General features: G+C 43.7%; 1 protein-coding gene across 2 annotated transcripts in view; it reads right to left on the reverse strand.

The window, feature by feature from the left end:
- Positions 1–220: 220 nt before the first annotated feature.
- FUBP3 (far upstream element binding protein 3) overlaps positions 221–19,272 on the reverse strand; it is a 40,202-nt gene continuing 21,150 nt past the window's right edge. Inside the window, exons 9-18 of one of the 2 annotated variants that reach the window (XM_077284735.1) lie at positions 18,474–18,575; positions 18,020–18,122; positions 17,668–17,768; positions 17,280–17,418; positions 14,236–14,396; positions 14,046–14,119; positions 11,888–11,964; positions 2,463–2,534; positions 2,202–2,329; positions 221–1,961 (exon numbers count right to left, since the gene is read on the reverse strand). In XM_077284735.1, the coding sequence (XP_077140850.1) occupies positions 1,953–1,961; positions 2,202–2,329; positions 2,463–2,534; positions 11,888–11,964; positions 14,046–14,119; positions 14,236–14,396; positions 17,280–17,418; positions 17,668–17,768; positions 18,020–18,122; positions 18,474–18,575 (966 nt within the window). In that variant the 3' untranslated portion in view covers positions 221–1,952. The remainder of the gene's footprint in view (positions 1,962–2,201; positions 2,330–2,462; positions 2,535–11,887; positions 11,965–14,045; positions 14,120–14,235; positions 14,397–17,279; positions 17,419–17,667; positions 17,769–18,019; positions 18,123–18,473; positions 18,576–19,272) is intronic. The other variant, XM_077284736.1, reaches the window with a different exon arrangement.

Consider the following 19,272-nt stretch of genomic DNA (forward strand, 5'->3'; position numbering starts at 1 on the left):
CTACAAATTACCACCAGATATTTAAATAACGGGATTTCCCCCCTCCTTCAAGAAATTTCAAATTATAATTATATATATATATATATATATATATATATATATATATATATATATATATATATATATATATATATATATATATATATATATACACACACACACATATATACACACACACACACAACCCCAAAAAAAGAGAAGAAAACAGACAGAAGGCAAATTTCATCCACAAGCAGGTGTGTGGAATGGTTTCTTTTTTTTATTATATAGAGTGTAAAATGCAATTGTCAGATAAGACATCTCTGTAACATAATGAATATCATCCAAATGTGATTTTTTTATTTTTAATTTGTTAAAACATTTTTTTAAAAGGAAGAAAAAAAAAAAGTCAAACTCAACTTCCAAAAAAACGGAATGTTCTTAAAGATTAAAATTTGAAATTCACACACAAAAAAAAATTAGCTTGAATTCCGTTTTTTCGTCACCCAAAAAACAAAAACAAAATGTCTGTACACAGAAAAAATAAAATAAAACTACAAACATTCAACATCACATCCCTTTTATTAAATCAAATGTTTTTTTTATTTTTAGCACATACTGTGGTTAATACTAGAGTCTTTACTTTCTAGGATAAATTTGACAATTACATAAGAAAATATGTAAAACAAAACAAACAAACAAAAAAAAAATCAAAGCGACATGAACAAACCCTGGAGTTAAAAAATAGTTATTACGATTCTTTTTTTTTCTTCTTTTTTTTTAACCTAGGTTTCCACAGTGTTTGCATTTAAAGATTCTTCTTACAGTTGAAACTTTTTTTTAATTTTTTTCATATTAAAAAATAATAGTATTTATTTCTGACAGCACAAAAAAAGTAAATTTCTGTTATAGCTTGGAAGTCTGATATACAGAGGCATCTTCAGAAGTGATAAACATTGCTTTATAAAATGCCCCACCCTCCCCCGGTCCTACCAGACGGACGCCAATCACATTGCACTGCGATGTGTTAAAATGTCCATCGGGAAGGACAGGGAGGGGAAGGGGTTAACAATCATTTTTTTTTTTTAATATTAACCCTTCAAAACCCTAGGTATTGTACAAAGCCTACAAAAATGACCCTGCTCCCCCTCCCCTTTTACCCCGACACACAATACTTGTCTCAAGAAATAGATCCAAATATTTCCTTTTTAGAACGAGCAATAATTTCCAAGTAACATAGATCGATACTTCTCTTTAAAAAAAAAAAAAAGCAATAAAATCAAAAATACAGTCATAATACCAGAAAAATCAGACGTAAAACATTTAATGAATTTACAGTTAAGAATATTTAAATACACATTTAAAAAATTCAGGAACTGTGTACATAATTTTATATCATTTTGATAAGACCTCCAAGCTGCATCGTCTGATAGACAAAATGCTACGAAGAAAAAAATAAAAATAAGTTGAGACAAATATGTTGCAATATCAGCACCAAAAAAGGAGGCGACAGGAGCTACACAATGGAGGAATATACAGATTTTTTTTTTCTCTTTTTTTGCCGTTTTATATTTTCTTTTCAATATAACCTGATCTGTTCCAAGAAAAAAAAAAAAAAAAAAAAGAATTCATTTTAACACTTTTTTTCAAGGGTAAGAAATGTATACAAAGAAAAAAATAAAAATAAACGAATAAAAATACTCCCAGCACATTTATATCTTTAGTATATTACAGAATCCTGATTCTTAGCAAAGTTCAGTATAGATTTATCCCTATATTCACTAGTGTATTACAAACAGAAAGAGAAAGTCTTCATCAAAACATATGCAAATCTAGAAACCGGTTACAAATTAAGAATTAAAGGTTCTTCTGCAATGATTCTGAGGGAAAGGAGGGGAAAAAAATAAAAATAAAAAAGGAGGAAAAAAAAACAAAACAAAAAAATTTGAATGGAAACTGCCTGGATTATTGTTCTACTGCTCCTGGAAGACAAGAAAATATAAAAAAAAAAATAAATCAATCAGCAAATCGGAACCAAGTCAATCAGTAGGAATTTTATTTAACTTTTTATTATAAAAAAAATTATAAAATTCCAATTATCTAAGATAAAGCTATTAATACTTTCACAACTAATTATTTCTCATCTAACCTTGCAATTATTTTGGTGCTTTTGAAAGTGCTAATAAATAAGTGGTGATCTGCTTTTCCCTTCAGTCACTCACCTGGCTGTGGGTTTGCGTCTGTCCCAGAGACTGCCCATAGTAAGCAGCCTGCTGTCTGTAATACTCTGCCCACGCCATGGTGTAGTCGGGCTGGGAGCTTGGCTGAGACGGGGCGCTGGCTGCTTGATCTGACAAAATAAAAAAGACAAAACACATCTGACCGATCATCCACTAACAGGAATGAGAGGAATAAGAGCAGCAGGGACAATTCTCAGAGGTAACTCAGTCAGCGAGCGCAGACACCATCCCTACAGAACTCACTCTGCTTCTTGTAGTACTCCTCCCACGCTTTACTGTAATCGGGCTGTGCGTTCTGCTGCTGACTCTGCTGACCTGCGACCCAAACACGAGACAGGAGTGAGTGCGAGGAGGAGGAGTACAGGCAGCGCTCAGCATACGGTATAATCACACATACAGGAGGTCACAGCGCTCAGTATACGGTATAATCACACATATAGCAGGACGCAGCGCTCAGTATACGTATAATCACACATACAGGAGGACGCAGCGCTCAGTATACGGTATAATCATACATACAGGAGGACGCAGCGCTCAGTATACGTATAATCACACATACAGGAGGACGCAGCGCTCAGTATACGGTATAATCACACATAGGAGGATGCAGCGCTCAGTATACGGTATAATCATACATACAGGAGGACGCAGCGCTCAGTATACGGTATAATCATACATACAGGAGGACGCAGCGCTCAGTATACGGTATAATCACACATATAGGAGGACACAGCGCTCAGCATACGGTATAATCACACATACAGGAGGTCACAGCGCTCAGTATACGGTATAATCACACATATAGCAGGACGCAGCGCTCAGTATACGTATAATCACACATACAGGAGGACGCAGCGCTCAGTATACGGTATAATCATACATACATGAGGACGCAGCGCTCAGTATACGGTATAATCATACATACAGGAGGACGCAGCGCTCAGTATACGGTATAATCACACATATAGGAGGACAGCGCTCAGCATACGGTATAATCACACATACAGGAGGTCACAGCGCTCAGTATACGGTATAATCATACATACAGGAGGACGCAGCGCTCAGTATACGGTATAATCACACATAGGAGGATGCAGCGCTCAGTATATGGTATAATCATACATACAGGAGGTCACAGCGCTCAGTATACGGTAAAATCATACATACAGGAGGTCACAGCGCTCAGTATACGGTATAATCACACACAGGAGGTCACAGCGCTCAGTATACGGTATAATCACACACAGGAGGTCACAGCGCTCAGTATACGGTATAATCACACATACAGGAGGACGCAGCGCTCAGTATACGGTATAATCACACATACAGGAGGACAGCGCTCAGTATACGGTATAATCACACATACAGGAGGACGCAGCGCTCAGTATACGGTATAATCACACATACAGGAGGTCACTGCGCTCAGTATACGGTATAATCACACATACAGGAGGATGCAGCGCTCAGTATAATCATACATACAGGAGGTCACAGCGCTCAGTATACGGTATAATCATACATACAGGAGGACGCAGCGCTCAGTATACGTATAATCATACATACAGGAGGACGCAGCGCTCAGTATACAGTATAATCACACATACAGGAGGTCACAGCGCTCAGTATATGGTATAATCACACATACAGGAGGACGCAGCGCTCAGTATACGGTATAATCACACATACAGGAGGACGCAGCGCTCAGTATACGGTATAATGACACATACAGGAGGACGCAGCGCTCAGTATACAGTATAATCACACATACAGGAGGTCACAGCGCTCAGTATACGGTATAATCACACATACAGGAGGACGCAGCGCTCAGTATACGGTATAATCACACATACAGGAGGATGCAGCGCTCAGTATACGGTATAATCACACATACAGGAGGACACAGCGCTCAGTATACGGTATAATCACACATACAGGACGACGCAGCGCTCAGTATACGGTATAATCACACATACAGGAGGACACAGCGCTGAGTATACGGTATAATCACACATACAGGACGCAGTGCTCAGTATACGGTATAATCACACATACAGGACGACGCAGCGCTCAGTATACGGTATAATCACACATACAGGAGGACGTAGCGCTCAGTATACGGTATAATCATACATACAGGAGGACGCAGCACTCAGTATAATAATACATACAGGAGGACGCAGCGCTCAGTATAATAATACATACAGGAGGACGCAGCGCTCAGTATACAGTATAATCACACATACAGGAGGACGCAGCGCTCAGTATACGGTATAATCACACATACAGGAGGACCCAGTGCTCAGTATACAGTATAATCATACATACAGGACGCAGCGCTCAGTAGACGTATAATCATACATACAGGAGGACGTAGTGCTCAGTATACGGTATAATCATACATACAGGAGGACGCAGCACTCAGTATAATAATACATACAGGAGGACGCAGCGCTCAGTATAATAATACATACAGGAGGACGCAGCGCTCAGTATACAGTATAATCACACATACAGGAGGACGCAGCGCTCAGTATACGGTATAATCACACATACAGGAGGACGCAGCACTCAGTATAATAATACATACAGGAGGACGCAGCGCTCAGTATAATAATACATACAGGAGGACGCAGCGCTCAGTATACGGTATAATCATACATACAGGAGGACGCAGCACTCAGTATAATAATACATACAGGAGGACGCAGCGCTCAGTATAATAATACATACAGGAGGACGCAGCGCTCAGTATACAGTATAATCACACATACAGGAGGACGCAGCGCTCAGTATACGGTATAATCACACATACAGGAGGACCCAGTGCTCAGTATACAGTATAATCATACATACAGGACGCAGCGCTCAGTAGACGTATAATCATACATACAGGAGGACGTAGCGCTCAGTATACGGTATAATCACACATACAGGAGGACCCAGTGCTCAGTATACAGTATAATCATACATACAGGACGCAGCGCTCAGTAGACGTATAATCATACATACAGGAGGACGTAGCGCTCAGTATACGGTACAATCATACATACAGGAGGACCCAGTGCTCAGTATACGGTATAATCATGCATACAGGAGGACGCAGCGCTCAGTATAATAATACATACAGGAGGATGCAGCGCCCAGTATAATCATACATACAGGAGGATGCAGCGTTCAGTATACAGTATAATCATACATACAGGAGGACGCAGCGCTCAGTATACGGTATAATCATACATACAGGAGGTCACAGTGCTCAATATACGGTATAATCATACATACAGGAGGACGCAGCGCTCAGTATAATCATACATACAGGAGGACGCAGCGCTCAGTATACGTATAATCACACATACAGGAGGACACAGCGCTCAGTATACAGTATAATCATACATACAGGAGGACGCAGGGCTCAGCATACGGTATAATCACACAGGTGGATGCAGGGCTCAGCATACGGTATAATCACACAGGAGGACAGCGCTCAGTATACGGTATAATCACAAGGATGCAGGGCTCAGTATATGGTATAAGCACACATACAGGAGGATGCAGGGCTCAGCATACGGTATAATCGCACATACAGGAGGATGCAGGGCTCAGCATACGGTATAATCGCACATACAGGAGGATGCAGCGCTCAGTATAATCATACATACAAGAGGACGCAGCGCTCAGTATAATCATACATACAAGAGGACGCAGCGCTCAGTATACAGTATAATCACACATACAGGAGGACGCAGCGCTCAGTATACGGTATAATCACACATACAGGAGGACCCAGTGCTCAGTATACAGTATAATCATACATACAGGACGCAGCGCTCAGTAGACGTATAATCATACATACAGGAGGACGTAGCGCTCAGTATACGGTATAATCATACAGGAGGACCCAGTGCTCAGTATACGGTATAATCATGCATACAGGAGGACGCAGCGCTCAGTATACGGTATAATCATACATACAGGAGGACGCAGCGCTCCGTATAATAATACATACAGGAGGATGCAGCGCCCAGTATAATCATACATACAGGAGGACGCAGCGTTCAGTATCAGGGTGGATTGATTTAAATCACGCCGATTTAAATCATGATTTAAATCACTGATTTAAATCAAAAGGTTTTTTTTTAATATAAATCACGATTAAAATGAGAAGTGAGAGCAGTGCGCATGTGCGCCCATAGTTACACGGACGAAACTAGGGGCAACGATCTAACGCCAGGGTGAGGGGGGGACCCCAAAGTAAGTAAAAATCTTTTTTGTTTTACTATATGGCAATAGGTAGGTGTTTAAAAGCAGCATGTCTTAATTGTATAAACTATTAATAGCCTCCACATTTTGTTCATACTGCCCCTTTAATTCCACACTTCTAGCTTGGTTTCACTTTTGGTTTAGTTTCTTTTTCCATTCAGTTGACATGCCCAAACTTGTTGGATAGTCAGCATCCTACAGAAACCTCTGGAAGAGCATGGCATTGTGAATGTTACACATATACAGCCTTTATTCTACTGAGTTAAACAACTCAGCTTTATCTCATGATGGAAGAACCTTTGGATGGTAAAATATTTTCCTCAAAAAGCAGTTTATTGAAAAAAATCCGATTTAAATCAAAAAAATCCGATTTAAATCAAAAAAATCCGATTTTTTTGATTTTTTTAAAAAAACATTGATTTTTATCCACCCTGTTCAGTATACAGTATAATCATACATACAGGAGGACGCAGCGCTCAGTATACGGTATAATCATACATACAGGAGGACGCAGCGCTCAGTATACGGTATAATCACACATACAGGAGGTCACAGCGCTCAATATACGGTATAATCATACATACAGGAGGACGCAGCGCTCAGTATAATCATACAGGAGGACGCAGCGCTCAGTATACGTATAATCACACATACAGGAGGACACAGCGCTCAGTATACAGTATAATCATACATACAGGAGGACGCAGCGCTCAGTATACGGTATAATCATACATACAGGTGGACGCAGCGCTCAGTATACGGTATAATCATACATACAGGTGGACGCAGCGCTCAGTATACGGTATAATCATACATACAGGTGGACGCAGCGCTCAGTATACGGTATAATCATACATACAGGTGGACGCAGCGCTCAGTATACGGTATAATCATACATACAGGTGGACGCAGCGGTCAGTATAATAATACATACAGGAGGATGCAGCGCTCATTATACGGTATAATCACACATACAGGAGGACCCAGCGCTCAGTATACGGTATAAACACATATACAGGAGGACGCAGCGCTCAGTATATGGTATCACACATACAATGAGGACATCACACAGTATACGATATAATCACACATACAATGAGGACAGCGCTCAGTATACGTTATAATCATACATACATACATACATACATGAGGACACAGCACTCATACAGTATAATCATACATAAAGGAGAACGCAGCACTCAGTGTACGGTATAATCAAGCTCAGAATACGGTATAACATACAGGAGGACCCAGCGCTCCGTATACGTAGAATCACACATACAGGAGGACAGCATCCATTATATGGTACAAGTCACACATACAGAAGATAGCTCATACGGTATAATCACACATACAGCAGGACAGCACTCAGTATAATCACATACAGGAGGACGCAGCGCTCAGTATACTGTATAATCATACAGGAGGACGCAGAGCTCAGTATATGGTATAATCACACATACAGGACGCAGCGCTCAGTATACAGTAGAATCATACATACAGGAGGACGCAGCGCTCAGTATACGGTATAATCACACATACAGGAGGACCCAGTGCTCAGTATACGGTACAATCACACGCACAGGAGGTCACAGCGCTCAGTATACTGTATAATCATACATACAGGAGTACACGCAGCACACAGTATACGGTATAATCATACATACAGGATGGTCACAGCACTCAGTATACGGTATAATCACATACAGGAGGGTCACAGCGCTCAGTATACGGTATAATCACACATACAGCAGGAGGGTCACAGTGCTCAGTATACGGTATAATCACACACAGGAGGACACAGCGCTCAGTATACGGTATAATCACACACAGGAGGACCCAGTGCTCAGTATATGGTATAATCGCACATACAGGACGACCAAGCACACAGTATACGGTATAATCACACATACAGGAGGACACAGCACTCAGTATAGTCACACATACAGGAAGACCGCTCATACGGTATAATCACACATACAGGAGGACAGCATTCAGTATAGTCACACATACAGGAGGACGCAGGGCTCAGTATACGGTATAATCACAGGAGGGCATACCGCTCAGTATACGGTATAATCACACATACAGGAGGTTACAGCACTCAGTATACGGTATAATCATACATACAGGAGGACGCAGGGCTCAATATACGGTATAATCACGCAGGAGAGCACAGCGCTCAGTATACGGCATAATTACACAGGAGGACAGTGTTCAGTATACAGTATAATCACACATACAGGAGGATGCAGGGCTCAGCATACGGTATAATCACACAGGTGGATGCAGGGCTCAGCATACGGTATAATCACACAGGAGGACAGCGCTCAGTATACGGTATAATCACACATACAGGAGGATGCAGGGCTCAGCATACGGTATAATCACACATACAGGAGGATGCAGGGCTCAGCATACGGTATAATCGCACATATAGGAGGACACAGCGCTCAGCATACGGTATAATCGCACATACAGGAGGTCACAGCGCTCAGAATATAGTATCACACATACGGGATGCATTTTGTTCTCTACTTTTTCCCCATTTGGACAACCTTTCTGAGTCTGCTCTGTTAACACTGGATGTTATTTAGAGATACCAGGACCTTTGAATAAGTAGACAGCTCAGGAAAGTGAGAACAGTGACTAAGAGAACTGCTCTGGAAACTGCTTATGGTGGAGGAGGTGGAGGCTTCCAATACGGATATCAGATTAGGAGCAAAGAGGGAGGAGAGCCATACTTGGCAGCCAGGCTCACTACTGCCCCACTGATCATCTATAGCAGTGGTGGTCACACACGCTCACTACTGCCCACTCACCGTCTATAGCAGTGGTGGTCACACTCGCTCACTACCGCCCCACTCACCGTCTATAGCAGTGGTGGTCACACTCGCTCACTACCGCCCCACTCACCGTCTATAGCAGTGGTGGTCACACACGCTCACTACCGCCCCACTCACCGTCTATAGCAGTGGTGGTTGCACACGCTCACTACTGCCCACTCACCGTCTATAGCAGTGGTGGTCACACTCGCTCACTACTGCCCACTCACCATCTATAGCAGTGGTGGTCACACACGCTCACTACTGCCCACTCACCGTCTATAGCAGTGGTGGTCACACTCGCTCACTACTGCCCACTCACCGTCTATAGCAGTGGTGGTTGCACACGCTCACTACTGCCCCACTCACCGTCTATAGCAGTGGTGGTCACACACGCTCACTACTGCCCACTCACCGTCTATAGCAGTGGTGGTCACACTCGCTCACTACCGCCCCACTCACCGTCTATAGCAGTGGTGGTTGCACACGCTCACTACCGCCCACTCACAGTCTATAGCAGTGGTTGTCGCACTCGCTCACTACCGCCCCACTCACCGTCTATAGCAGTGGTGGTCGCACTCGCTCACTACCGCCCCACTCACAGTCTATAGCAGTGGTGGTCGCACTCGCTCACTACCGCCCCACTCACCGTCTATAGCAGTGGTGGTCACATGCTCACTACGCCCCACTCACCATCTATAGTAGTGGTGGTTGCACTTGCTCACTACCGCCCAACTCACCATCTATAGTAGTGTAGTAGTGGTGGTCGCACTTGCTCACTACCGCTCCAACCATGCAGGTGACTTTAGGCCCTCAATTCACAAAAAGGATTGTGGGGTCCTCACCAGCCAGACACTCAGCAATCCTACATTCATCATCTTTCCTATGCATAGGTGATAACTTTTTATTCTCCCTGTGATTGTTCGACCTCTTCGTCAAACACTTCAGGACTACAGTATATAGTGACATTAATCTCCTATGGAGCCCAGGAAGGGCTTTGTGGGAGTACAAAGATGGTGTGATAGGGGCCTTCAGTAGTCTGTGACATGCACCAATGCAGATGGTAAATGGTTAAGTAGCAGTGATCGGCGCTCGCTCTGATCACTGCTGTATGGCCAATGTCCCGACATGTAAGGAGCGGGCGCAGCTCCTGAGCACGCAGCGGATATCAGGAAGTTAGGAATTGTACAATGAGCAGTGGCAAACACAGAAGGCCTCTTCACAGAACGCTAAATGCTCAGTGAAACACCAGCAAAGAAACATCACAAGTTGGACCCGCACGTAAAAAAAAAAATCCCCATAAAACTGGGTATAATCTAAATTTATTACAATTTACAAAGAAACATGAAGGAAGCTATAAGAGAGGCTTAAGAGCACCAGGAATGGGTTAAGGGTTGACCATTGCCACAAGTCAGGCCAATGTTTCTTTATCAATTACTCAGGGGTCACAAAGAGCCCACCTGCCAGTCCCCACAATGGGGAGCTCAATCAATGGCCTTTCTTTGGGAAGTCATTGAGGGACACGCCAATTAATGGACTGCAGGCCGGCATGTTTAACCTCATCCATGGCTTTATATGTCTGCGAGGGAGGATTGTAAGGAGCAATAAACCCCTCCATGTTTAGATCACTGGTTAGGACTTGGTGGTGGTGATGGGGGGTTTTGCTCGCTCAATTTGTCCACCAGTTGGAATAGTTACTGACGCTCGCTGCTTGCATACAATATGACCAGCAGGACATAAGCTGTGGGGATGGGACTGGCACCAAATAATGTAGTTGGAAAGGATTACAGCCGCGAGATGGAGCCCATCTCCCCACTCGCTTCCTATATCCCTCTCAGTGGGAAGCCTCGGCTCGGATCGATATCTCATACTCTGCTCAAGCAAAGGAAAGTGATCTGAGGCTCGTGGGCAGGCAGGCATCAAGCCCAAACCATGGCTATCAGTTTACGATTATTCTGGCTTCATGCCTCACATGTGGGAGGACAGGGGGGAAAAAAAAGTAATGAGTCCCTTCATTAAATGGGTTGTCTGCTTAGCTTTTCCCTGAAGCAGGAGACCCCAGGACAGCACCACAGGGAGAATGCAGCAATGCACTGCTGCCTATGTAGTGCGCAGGCCTGCCTTACCCTGGGGGGCTACCTCCTCAGCATGCACCATCTGAGCGTTCATCAGACATGGCGGTTGGCAAGTTAGATACGTGCAGGGTCACGTCTGTACCATGTAACCTGGCTTCCCTCCCTGGAGCGAGCGCCACTACGCAGGAGTACAGGACGGAGGGAATGTCGCTGGCATACTTGTACAGTTCACCTTGGAAACCACGAATAGAGTGCACATGATAGCAGACAAGTGAGGGGATGGGTGACCATTAACGTATCAACATGTGATATTCCTCCCAGGATCACAACTATTATCATCCGCAAATCCTCTCCTGCAAGGAGAAATAACCCAGACAACGCGGCTGTGATGTGCGATGCACAGGCAGTCCAGAGTGCTCATATGGGTATGGAACTACAAGTGCCAGCTGCTGTCAACAGAATGTGGCAATAAGCAATTGATAGAAAACAAATTAAACTGTGAACCCACCTGGAAGCTGCTGAGTAGGCTGCTGCCATGCTTGGTAAGTGCTACCCCAACCCTGTGTTACGAACGCCTGAGGACCACTGAAAAAAAAAAATTATATATAAATTATATTTATATAGTGATTAATGACACCATGAGCTCATAGGGACGAGAGTAGTGCAAACAGAACTCCCTGCAATACAGGAATAGCCAGTTGCATGTAAAGACTGACATGGCATAGGGATTAATTGTTCCAGGGATAATAGGGATTTAGGCTGCAGAAGTGCAAAAGGCCAACATGAATCTTCTAGGTAAAGAAAGTGCATACATAGCAATTACCACATAAGAGTAGGCAAGAAAAAGAGGATCACCTTATAATAGAAATTTATCAATTACACCATAAACCACAACCTGATAAAAACAAATTAAAAAGCCTAAAAAGGCAAAATAGATACAAATATAACTATATCAAACAGGCTGAAGTCAAACTGAATGAATATATAGCCAGTAGTGCACTATAAAGATCCAAATAAGGGTTAAATGAGTACGGAAATGTAATAATACCGATGGGGCAAAGATCATGCACAAACCTACACCCTACTCGCTATATATGCATTCAGTTTGTCTTCAGCCTGGTTAATATAGTTACAGTGCCTTGCGAAAGTATTCGGCTCCCTGGAACTTTTCAGCCTTTTCCCACATATCATGCTTCAAACTAAGATACCAAATGTAATTTTTTGGTTTATAATCAACAACAAGTGGAACACAATTGTGAAGTTGAACGAAATTTATTGGTCATTTTAAATTTTTGTGGAAATTCAAAAACTGAAAAGTGGGGCGTGCAATATTATTTATTCTAGTCAAGCAGGGGGGTTCTGATATGCCTCTCTAGCAATCCTACGAGAAAGCTCTCACTGAAATGTTGCTTGGTCTTCCAGATGTTATCTTGAACTCCACTGTTCCTGTTAACTGTCAATTCTTAATTACATTTCAAACTGAGGAAAGGGCAATTGAAAACACTTTGCTATCTTCTTAGAGCCTTCTCCTGCTTTGTGGGCTGCCACCATTTTTTTTTTCTGAGTGCTAGGCAGCGGCTTAGAAAAAAAACATGGCTGCTGTTTTTTAGCACAACGGCCCCAGAAGAAGCAGTGGGCGAAACGCGCGTCGGGGAGCCAGAGGGGAACACCCGACGTACTACCTGCACGGTCTCTCCATATATTCAGCGGCCAAGGGAAAGGTAATATTATGGGCTCTTATGCACTTTTAGATATACTATGATTATGGGATTTGATTAGCTATCACACTATAGACGGATTAGTTATATGGATGCTGTCCAGCACCTTTCATGTGTTTTTTTCTGGTCCTTGCTCTCTAGTAGTGAACATTGCTGTGTATTTTAGTACCATATTTACATGTGTTTGCATAGTTAGTCCGTTTTTCCTTTTCCTATGCATATTATACCATAAGATCTCTATGCTTAGAGTCTTGACCGGGTGTTCCTCTAAGATCCGGGGTATTTGTTCGTAAAATTTATTAATGTGGTCATTTGGATCCTTTTAAAAGTTTATTCAATAAATGATATATTTTAATGAATTTTATTGGTTGGCTTCATTTAGTCAGCGGTGTATTTACTGCTGCCTGGGTTGTTTATGATTATAGAAGTACCAATTGGTTTCTTAGTTTAGGACAAATTTGTGATTATTGGGTTTTTATAAAGCTGTGAAATTTGCATCAGCTGGACTTTCCCCAACGATGATCATGAACAAGCCATAACCCTAACAGGCTAATTAACGTCTGAAACCTTGGTCAAAGTTAACTGACCACAAAAATCTCCAAGGGTGCCAAAACTTTTGCATCAGCCCATTTTCCTTTTAATCTGGGGGTATTTTCTTTGACATTTGTATCATGTTGTGGGTTATGGTTTAATTAATATATATTTATTATTGTAAGGTGATCCATTCTTGCTTACTTTCAAGTGGTAATTTACTTGTTTTGGTAGGCCTAAGGTAATCTCTATTATAGAGGTGGTGCCCTCTGTTTGTTGCTCAGTGGATAGCAACTCCTCATTCCTATTCGTACATATACCAATTGCAAAAAAAAAAAAAAAAAAAAGTAAATAATTAGGCCCATAGGTGAAAAAAGACTCAAGACACCACACCCATGGGACAAGCCCCACACTTACTTCTGATGAGGTGTCGCGTGTGCCTGGTTGAAAGGACTCTGACCAAAGCTGCTCGGAGCTCCTATGGCAGAACCCTGGAAGAGGAAAGGGTTAAACGTCAGAACTGAAGTGTCAGTGAGCAGCAAAACCCCCTGTACAAGAGTGCGGAGGGCCCAATACAGCTACTGGCTCCGGGTACGGTATAACCCACCCCAACTTTCTCATCAATGAGATGCCGGGCCAGCTCGATCTGCTGTGGGAGGCCTCGGATGGTGAATATCCGAACGCCAGGGTCCGTGTTGGGAGGCGGATTTCTCTGAAGCTCCACATGGGCTCCCGATTGCTGGTTTATGCTTTTGATATTTTCACCCCCTGAAAAAAAGAAAAATTTTATATTACAATATAAATTATTAATATCGTAATGTGTGTATATATATATATATATATATATATATATATATATATATATATATATATATATATATATATATATATATATATATATATGAAAAATTGTAAAATAAGGAATATTAAAAGCTAAAGCCTTTGCACCATTCCAAAAAGAAAAAAAAAGCCCCCCCCCACCCACCCCATAGCTGCTCCTTCGTTTACTTATAGAGACTAAACAAATAAAATGCAGCGCCGTTTTAGATAAAGGAATTATCCAATTATCCAGAGATTACTAGTCATAGCCTAATTATGGCAGTAATGACATCTGATAGAAGCATATTGTTCTGTGCTGCCGCCCCAGACATGCCGCGCTCCGACACAACAGACTGCCAGGACGGAGCATATGGGAGATTGGCGTCTGCAAACAAGTCAGCAGGGTATGGAGAATTGATTAAAAGCATGTCCTCTTGCTGTATAGTGATGCTGCACCAGTACAGACAGCAGGGGGCGCAGCAGATTAGCTATTCATTACTGGCACGACCCCTGACCACTACACCCTGGTCTTATATTCATGACCGTCCCACACACAGGAGACCGGCACAAAGGACATCGAGCATGGAGGGAGTCTGATGAGCACTGTACGGACTCCTGCAATGGACTGAAGCTTTCTGGCAAGTCCTGGACAGGGTGAGTCGCTGATGGGAACAGATACATCAGCAATATATCTAGAATCTGGGAGGCATCCGGATCATTATGTAACATGCGGAGCGCCTGCTATGTATACTCCGTGCGCTGAACGCCGCTCACCGCACAATTCCCATCACTTAGCAACAAGCGCCACGAGCGGTCACCGCATTAATGACTGCACCGAGCGGATTCCGCAAGCTACAGGTTGCTAAGTAGAGAAAGCCATTTAGATGCTGCACCCAAGACGCAGGGTCGGGGAGTGAAGGTCTGATCCTGGGAGGACTCGCATCCATCAGCCGTAACGCACTAAGTCATCAGACACAGTGCAGCCCCCACTGCAACCCAACTTATTTATACATCCTGGGGGAGCACACAGCAAGACCTGCCGTATACCAGGGAACACCTCAAGACCCGCCGTATACCAAGGAACACCCTCGCAAGACCTTCCGTATACCAAGGAACACCTCCACAAGACCAGCTGTATACCGGGCAACACCCCCGCAAGACCCGCCGTATACCAAGGAACACCATCGCAAGACCCGCCATATACCAGGAAACACCACGCAAGACCTGCCATATATCAGGGAACACCACGCAAGACCAATCATATACCGCGGAACACCGTCGCAAGACCCGCCATAAACTGCGGAACACCAAACAAGACTCACCATAAACCGCAAGACCCGCTATATACCTGGGAAGATCTGCCGTATACAGCGGAACACCAAGCAAGACCGCATATTTTGAAGATGAGCCAGTAACATCACAGTTGGGCTTTTGATGCTTCTTCCGTTTGTCCATTTTACCTGCTCACAAGACTTCCAACCCCATCGCTCTTGTCCCCAGGTAATCACTGTTTTATCACACACCAATGGTATTAATGTTATGGCAGTTGGATGTATTGCTGCAACTTTCAAGCAGAATTTGTGATTCCTTTACAAACTATTGTCAAGATTTCTGCTTGAAGTCTGTGGGGAAAAAACCTACAATATTCTTGGAATGAAAATGTAGTACAACCCTTAATATTGTCAAATATGTCTTCTATCTCCATATTCAGTATAACGTGCCCCCGACAGTGGGATCTGGAGTCGGGATGGGGGTAGTCGACGCTGTATCTTCCAGGAGCAGAGATGGGACTTGCTTGTCTTGCTTTCTATATCTGCACGATTTCTACATGTAAACGGCCTTATATAGCTTTGCCCCAATTTGTTCCTCCTTAGACTGAATTACAATGCAGCAGCTCCTGCCCTTTTCTATTTACAGGGACCGCATTGGTAAAAAAAAAAAAAAAGAAAAGAATTTATCAAGTCAGTTTAAAGGCAGAAAGGACAGCCCCCCACCCCACCTCTGTTTATCATGGAAATGTGACTGGGCCAAGGAGCAGGGGTCGGATGGAGCCGAGGCCAGAGCTTATGCCCCAATGATATGGACATTACTAAAAAAACCTAATTAGCGCCGAGTCATAGTATCTCGACTACTATGGGGAAAACAAAAGTCCGAACAGCGAGCAATGACCTAGAGTGATCCAGTGCCTCAGGTTAAGTGGCTATACACCAAAAATAATTGGACCTGGCACACAATACCAAAATTAGGCTGTGAAAGGCTGGCGTAACACCAACCATCCTCCATCCCTAAATGCAAGTAAGAAAAACAAGAAAACACCACGGCGTTATTATGGTCCATTAACACGAGCCAGTGCAGTATAAATGTGCGCTATATGGACACCACATTACCAGCGCACAGCTTTACTGAACCTGATGAGCGCAATTTTACCGAAGAGAGAGGGCAAGCTGGGGAAGCAAATTGGCTCTAAATATTCTTAAGTGCCCGGGCTTCTAATCGTTATGTTATTATAATCTAATTACACCGCCACGCTTCACCAGGCGAAGGAAGCACAAGAGATTTGTGGATGCTGAGAGCTTACAAGACTCCTGAGCAGCACGAAAATCACAAGAGAGGATGCCGAATTACAGGGGAAGAGACGGCGTGACAAAGGGCAAAAAAATAAAAATCCAACTTTCTACGCACAATGTTCAGATGCCACCATTGTCAGCCATATGGTCAGGATTGTACTTAGCAGAATGGGAGCCGCAGGGTCGCTGTACAATGTGAATGTGATGCAGCACAACTTGCAGTCATGTAAAATGCAGCGCTCAAAGGCTGCTGTGGCCGCGGTACCTTTGCCTATGACGAGACCACATTTGTCGGCCGGCACGGTGTACGTAATCTCTTGCATCCCGCCTGTGCAATAATTCCATTCGCTCCGGGTACGCCCTTTCCCTCGTGTCATAGCCAGACTCCCAAACCCATCTCGTTCCTGCAAAAAGAAAAATGAAGTATTAGCCAAATTAGAAAACAACCACCTCCATTCTTAATATTTGTCCAGGCCTTTTAAAGAGGGTCCCCGAGATATGACTGGAAGCTTTCCTTTAGCCCTATAGATCATAAACAGGTTGTATTGTCTAAAGAAATGTACCACTACCATGTGACTGATGTCAGGCAGCTTACACACGACGACCAAATCACAGCGAGCTAAGGGTTAAAAGTGTCATGTCTGCCGTCTCACCTGTGCGGTCAGGATCAGCTCATTGATGATGTGCGCTGCATGCTGACATCGGTCAGGGAGGCCCATTACTTGCGCCATTCTCTCAGGGCTGATTCCGTCATCTGCAGGAGGGAGACACAACCAAAGCAAAGCATTAAACCCCCGGCGGTCGTGCAGCGAAGCTTCACATCGTTGCATCCAAGAATCAACAGCAGCAAACACAAACCCTACGCTCAGATGGAAAAACGCCATCCTGCAGGAACGCAACAGAAACTACAAGGCCCCGACCCAAATGTTTAACACCCCTTCACCCGCAGCTTCAGGACATGGGAGAGATGAAAAGTGACATAACCCCATGACCCATCTCACAAACCTGGTTTGAACTGAATTCTTACGCCAGCGTCGTTCTGAATCTTTTTGATCATCTCACCGTTTCTGCCAATCACAATTCCTACAGCAAACCTTGGGACGGAGACCTGGTTGGGATGGAAAAGAAAAGAGGGGATATTACAGAAAAATACGGCATCATCGGTGTTGGCATGTATTCAGGCTGATGCACAAAACCGCAACGCCAATCAGATTACAGCATGCTGGCAGTTGTAGTACGAGCTACGTGTTACAATGCTGTAGACAGACCACTGTGAAAATGGACACACGGAATTTTGACTACAGTCCACCGAGCCATCAGAAATTCTGAGGCTCCAACAAATCATGATATCTTGGTTGCCCCACATTTAGTCCAATATGGTCCCCATTAAAGGGCCATTGTTTTAGCCAGTCAAAGACCAAGTGCGACAGGAAACTGCATCCTTTCCAATGGTGCGCACCTCTATACTGCCCCCCATTCTGGAGCTCAGGTCGCTGCGGACCCCTCTGAAGTCAGCCATGTCCTTTTCTCGGATGATTTCTAAGACCAAATCTCTTGCTTGCTGCAATACAAAGAGGAAAAGAATAAAAAAAAAGGTTCACCGGCAGATTCATAATGGCATGAGGGTCTGCGCTAGCGCAAGGGTCTCTAGTTAAAACAATGTTAACTGTGGTGGCAACAAACATTAGGGCTGCGATTCAGACGCCCCTACTACAACTAGAAAACTGCCGCATGCAAGACCCAAACAATGGCGAACAGTCAGCTGATTGGTGGGACCCTCATCCAAAAAGTGCCCCCGAGATAGAGGCATGGGTGACACCAAGTCTTCCGATTAAGGCACCCTTCAAGTTACAGGCATCAACTAAGAAAGCTCTACGGCGTGAAAACAGCTCCTGTATCTTAGACCGTTCTGAGCAGGACACAGCTGAGAGTGAAATACGAAGCGTCTCTGCAATCAGTAACAACTTCCATGTGACATTTTGGCTGAAGTGCTGGTCTACGGTCCAGGATTAGACTGTCAGCCCTCACCACTTTCACCAATTTACTGTTTGTCTTTCCTATTCGGCCGACATCCCGCCCGTACCTTGTACTTCGTACATAAACTTATTATTAGAAGCTATGAGGCGGGGGGAGGGGAGCACATGAAGCTGGAACTTAGGAACAAGAAATGAGTGTGTGCTCCTTTAGGCTATGTGCACACGATGCGGATTTTGGTGTCCGCAGCTGTTTCCCATGAGTTTACATTACAATGTAAACCT

The sequence above is a fragment of the Ranitomeya variabilis genome, chromosome 2 (genome assembly GCF_051348905.1).
Source record: "Ranitomeya variabilis isolate aRanVar5 chromosome 2, aRanVar5.hap1, whole genome shotgun sequence".
In the NCBI taxonomy this organism is placed as follows: domain Eukaryota; kingdom Metazoa; phylum Chordata; class Amphibia; order Anura; family Dendrobatidae; genus Ranitomeya; species Ranitomeya variabilis.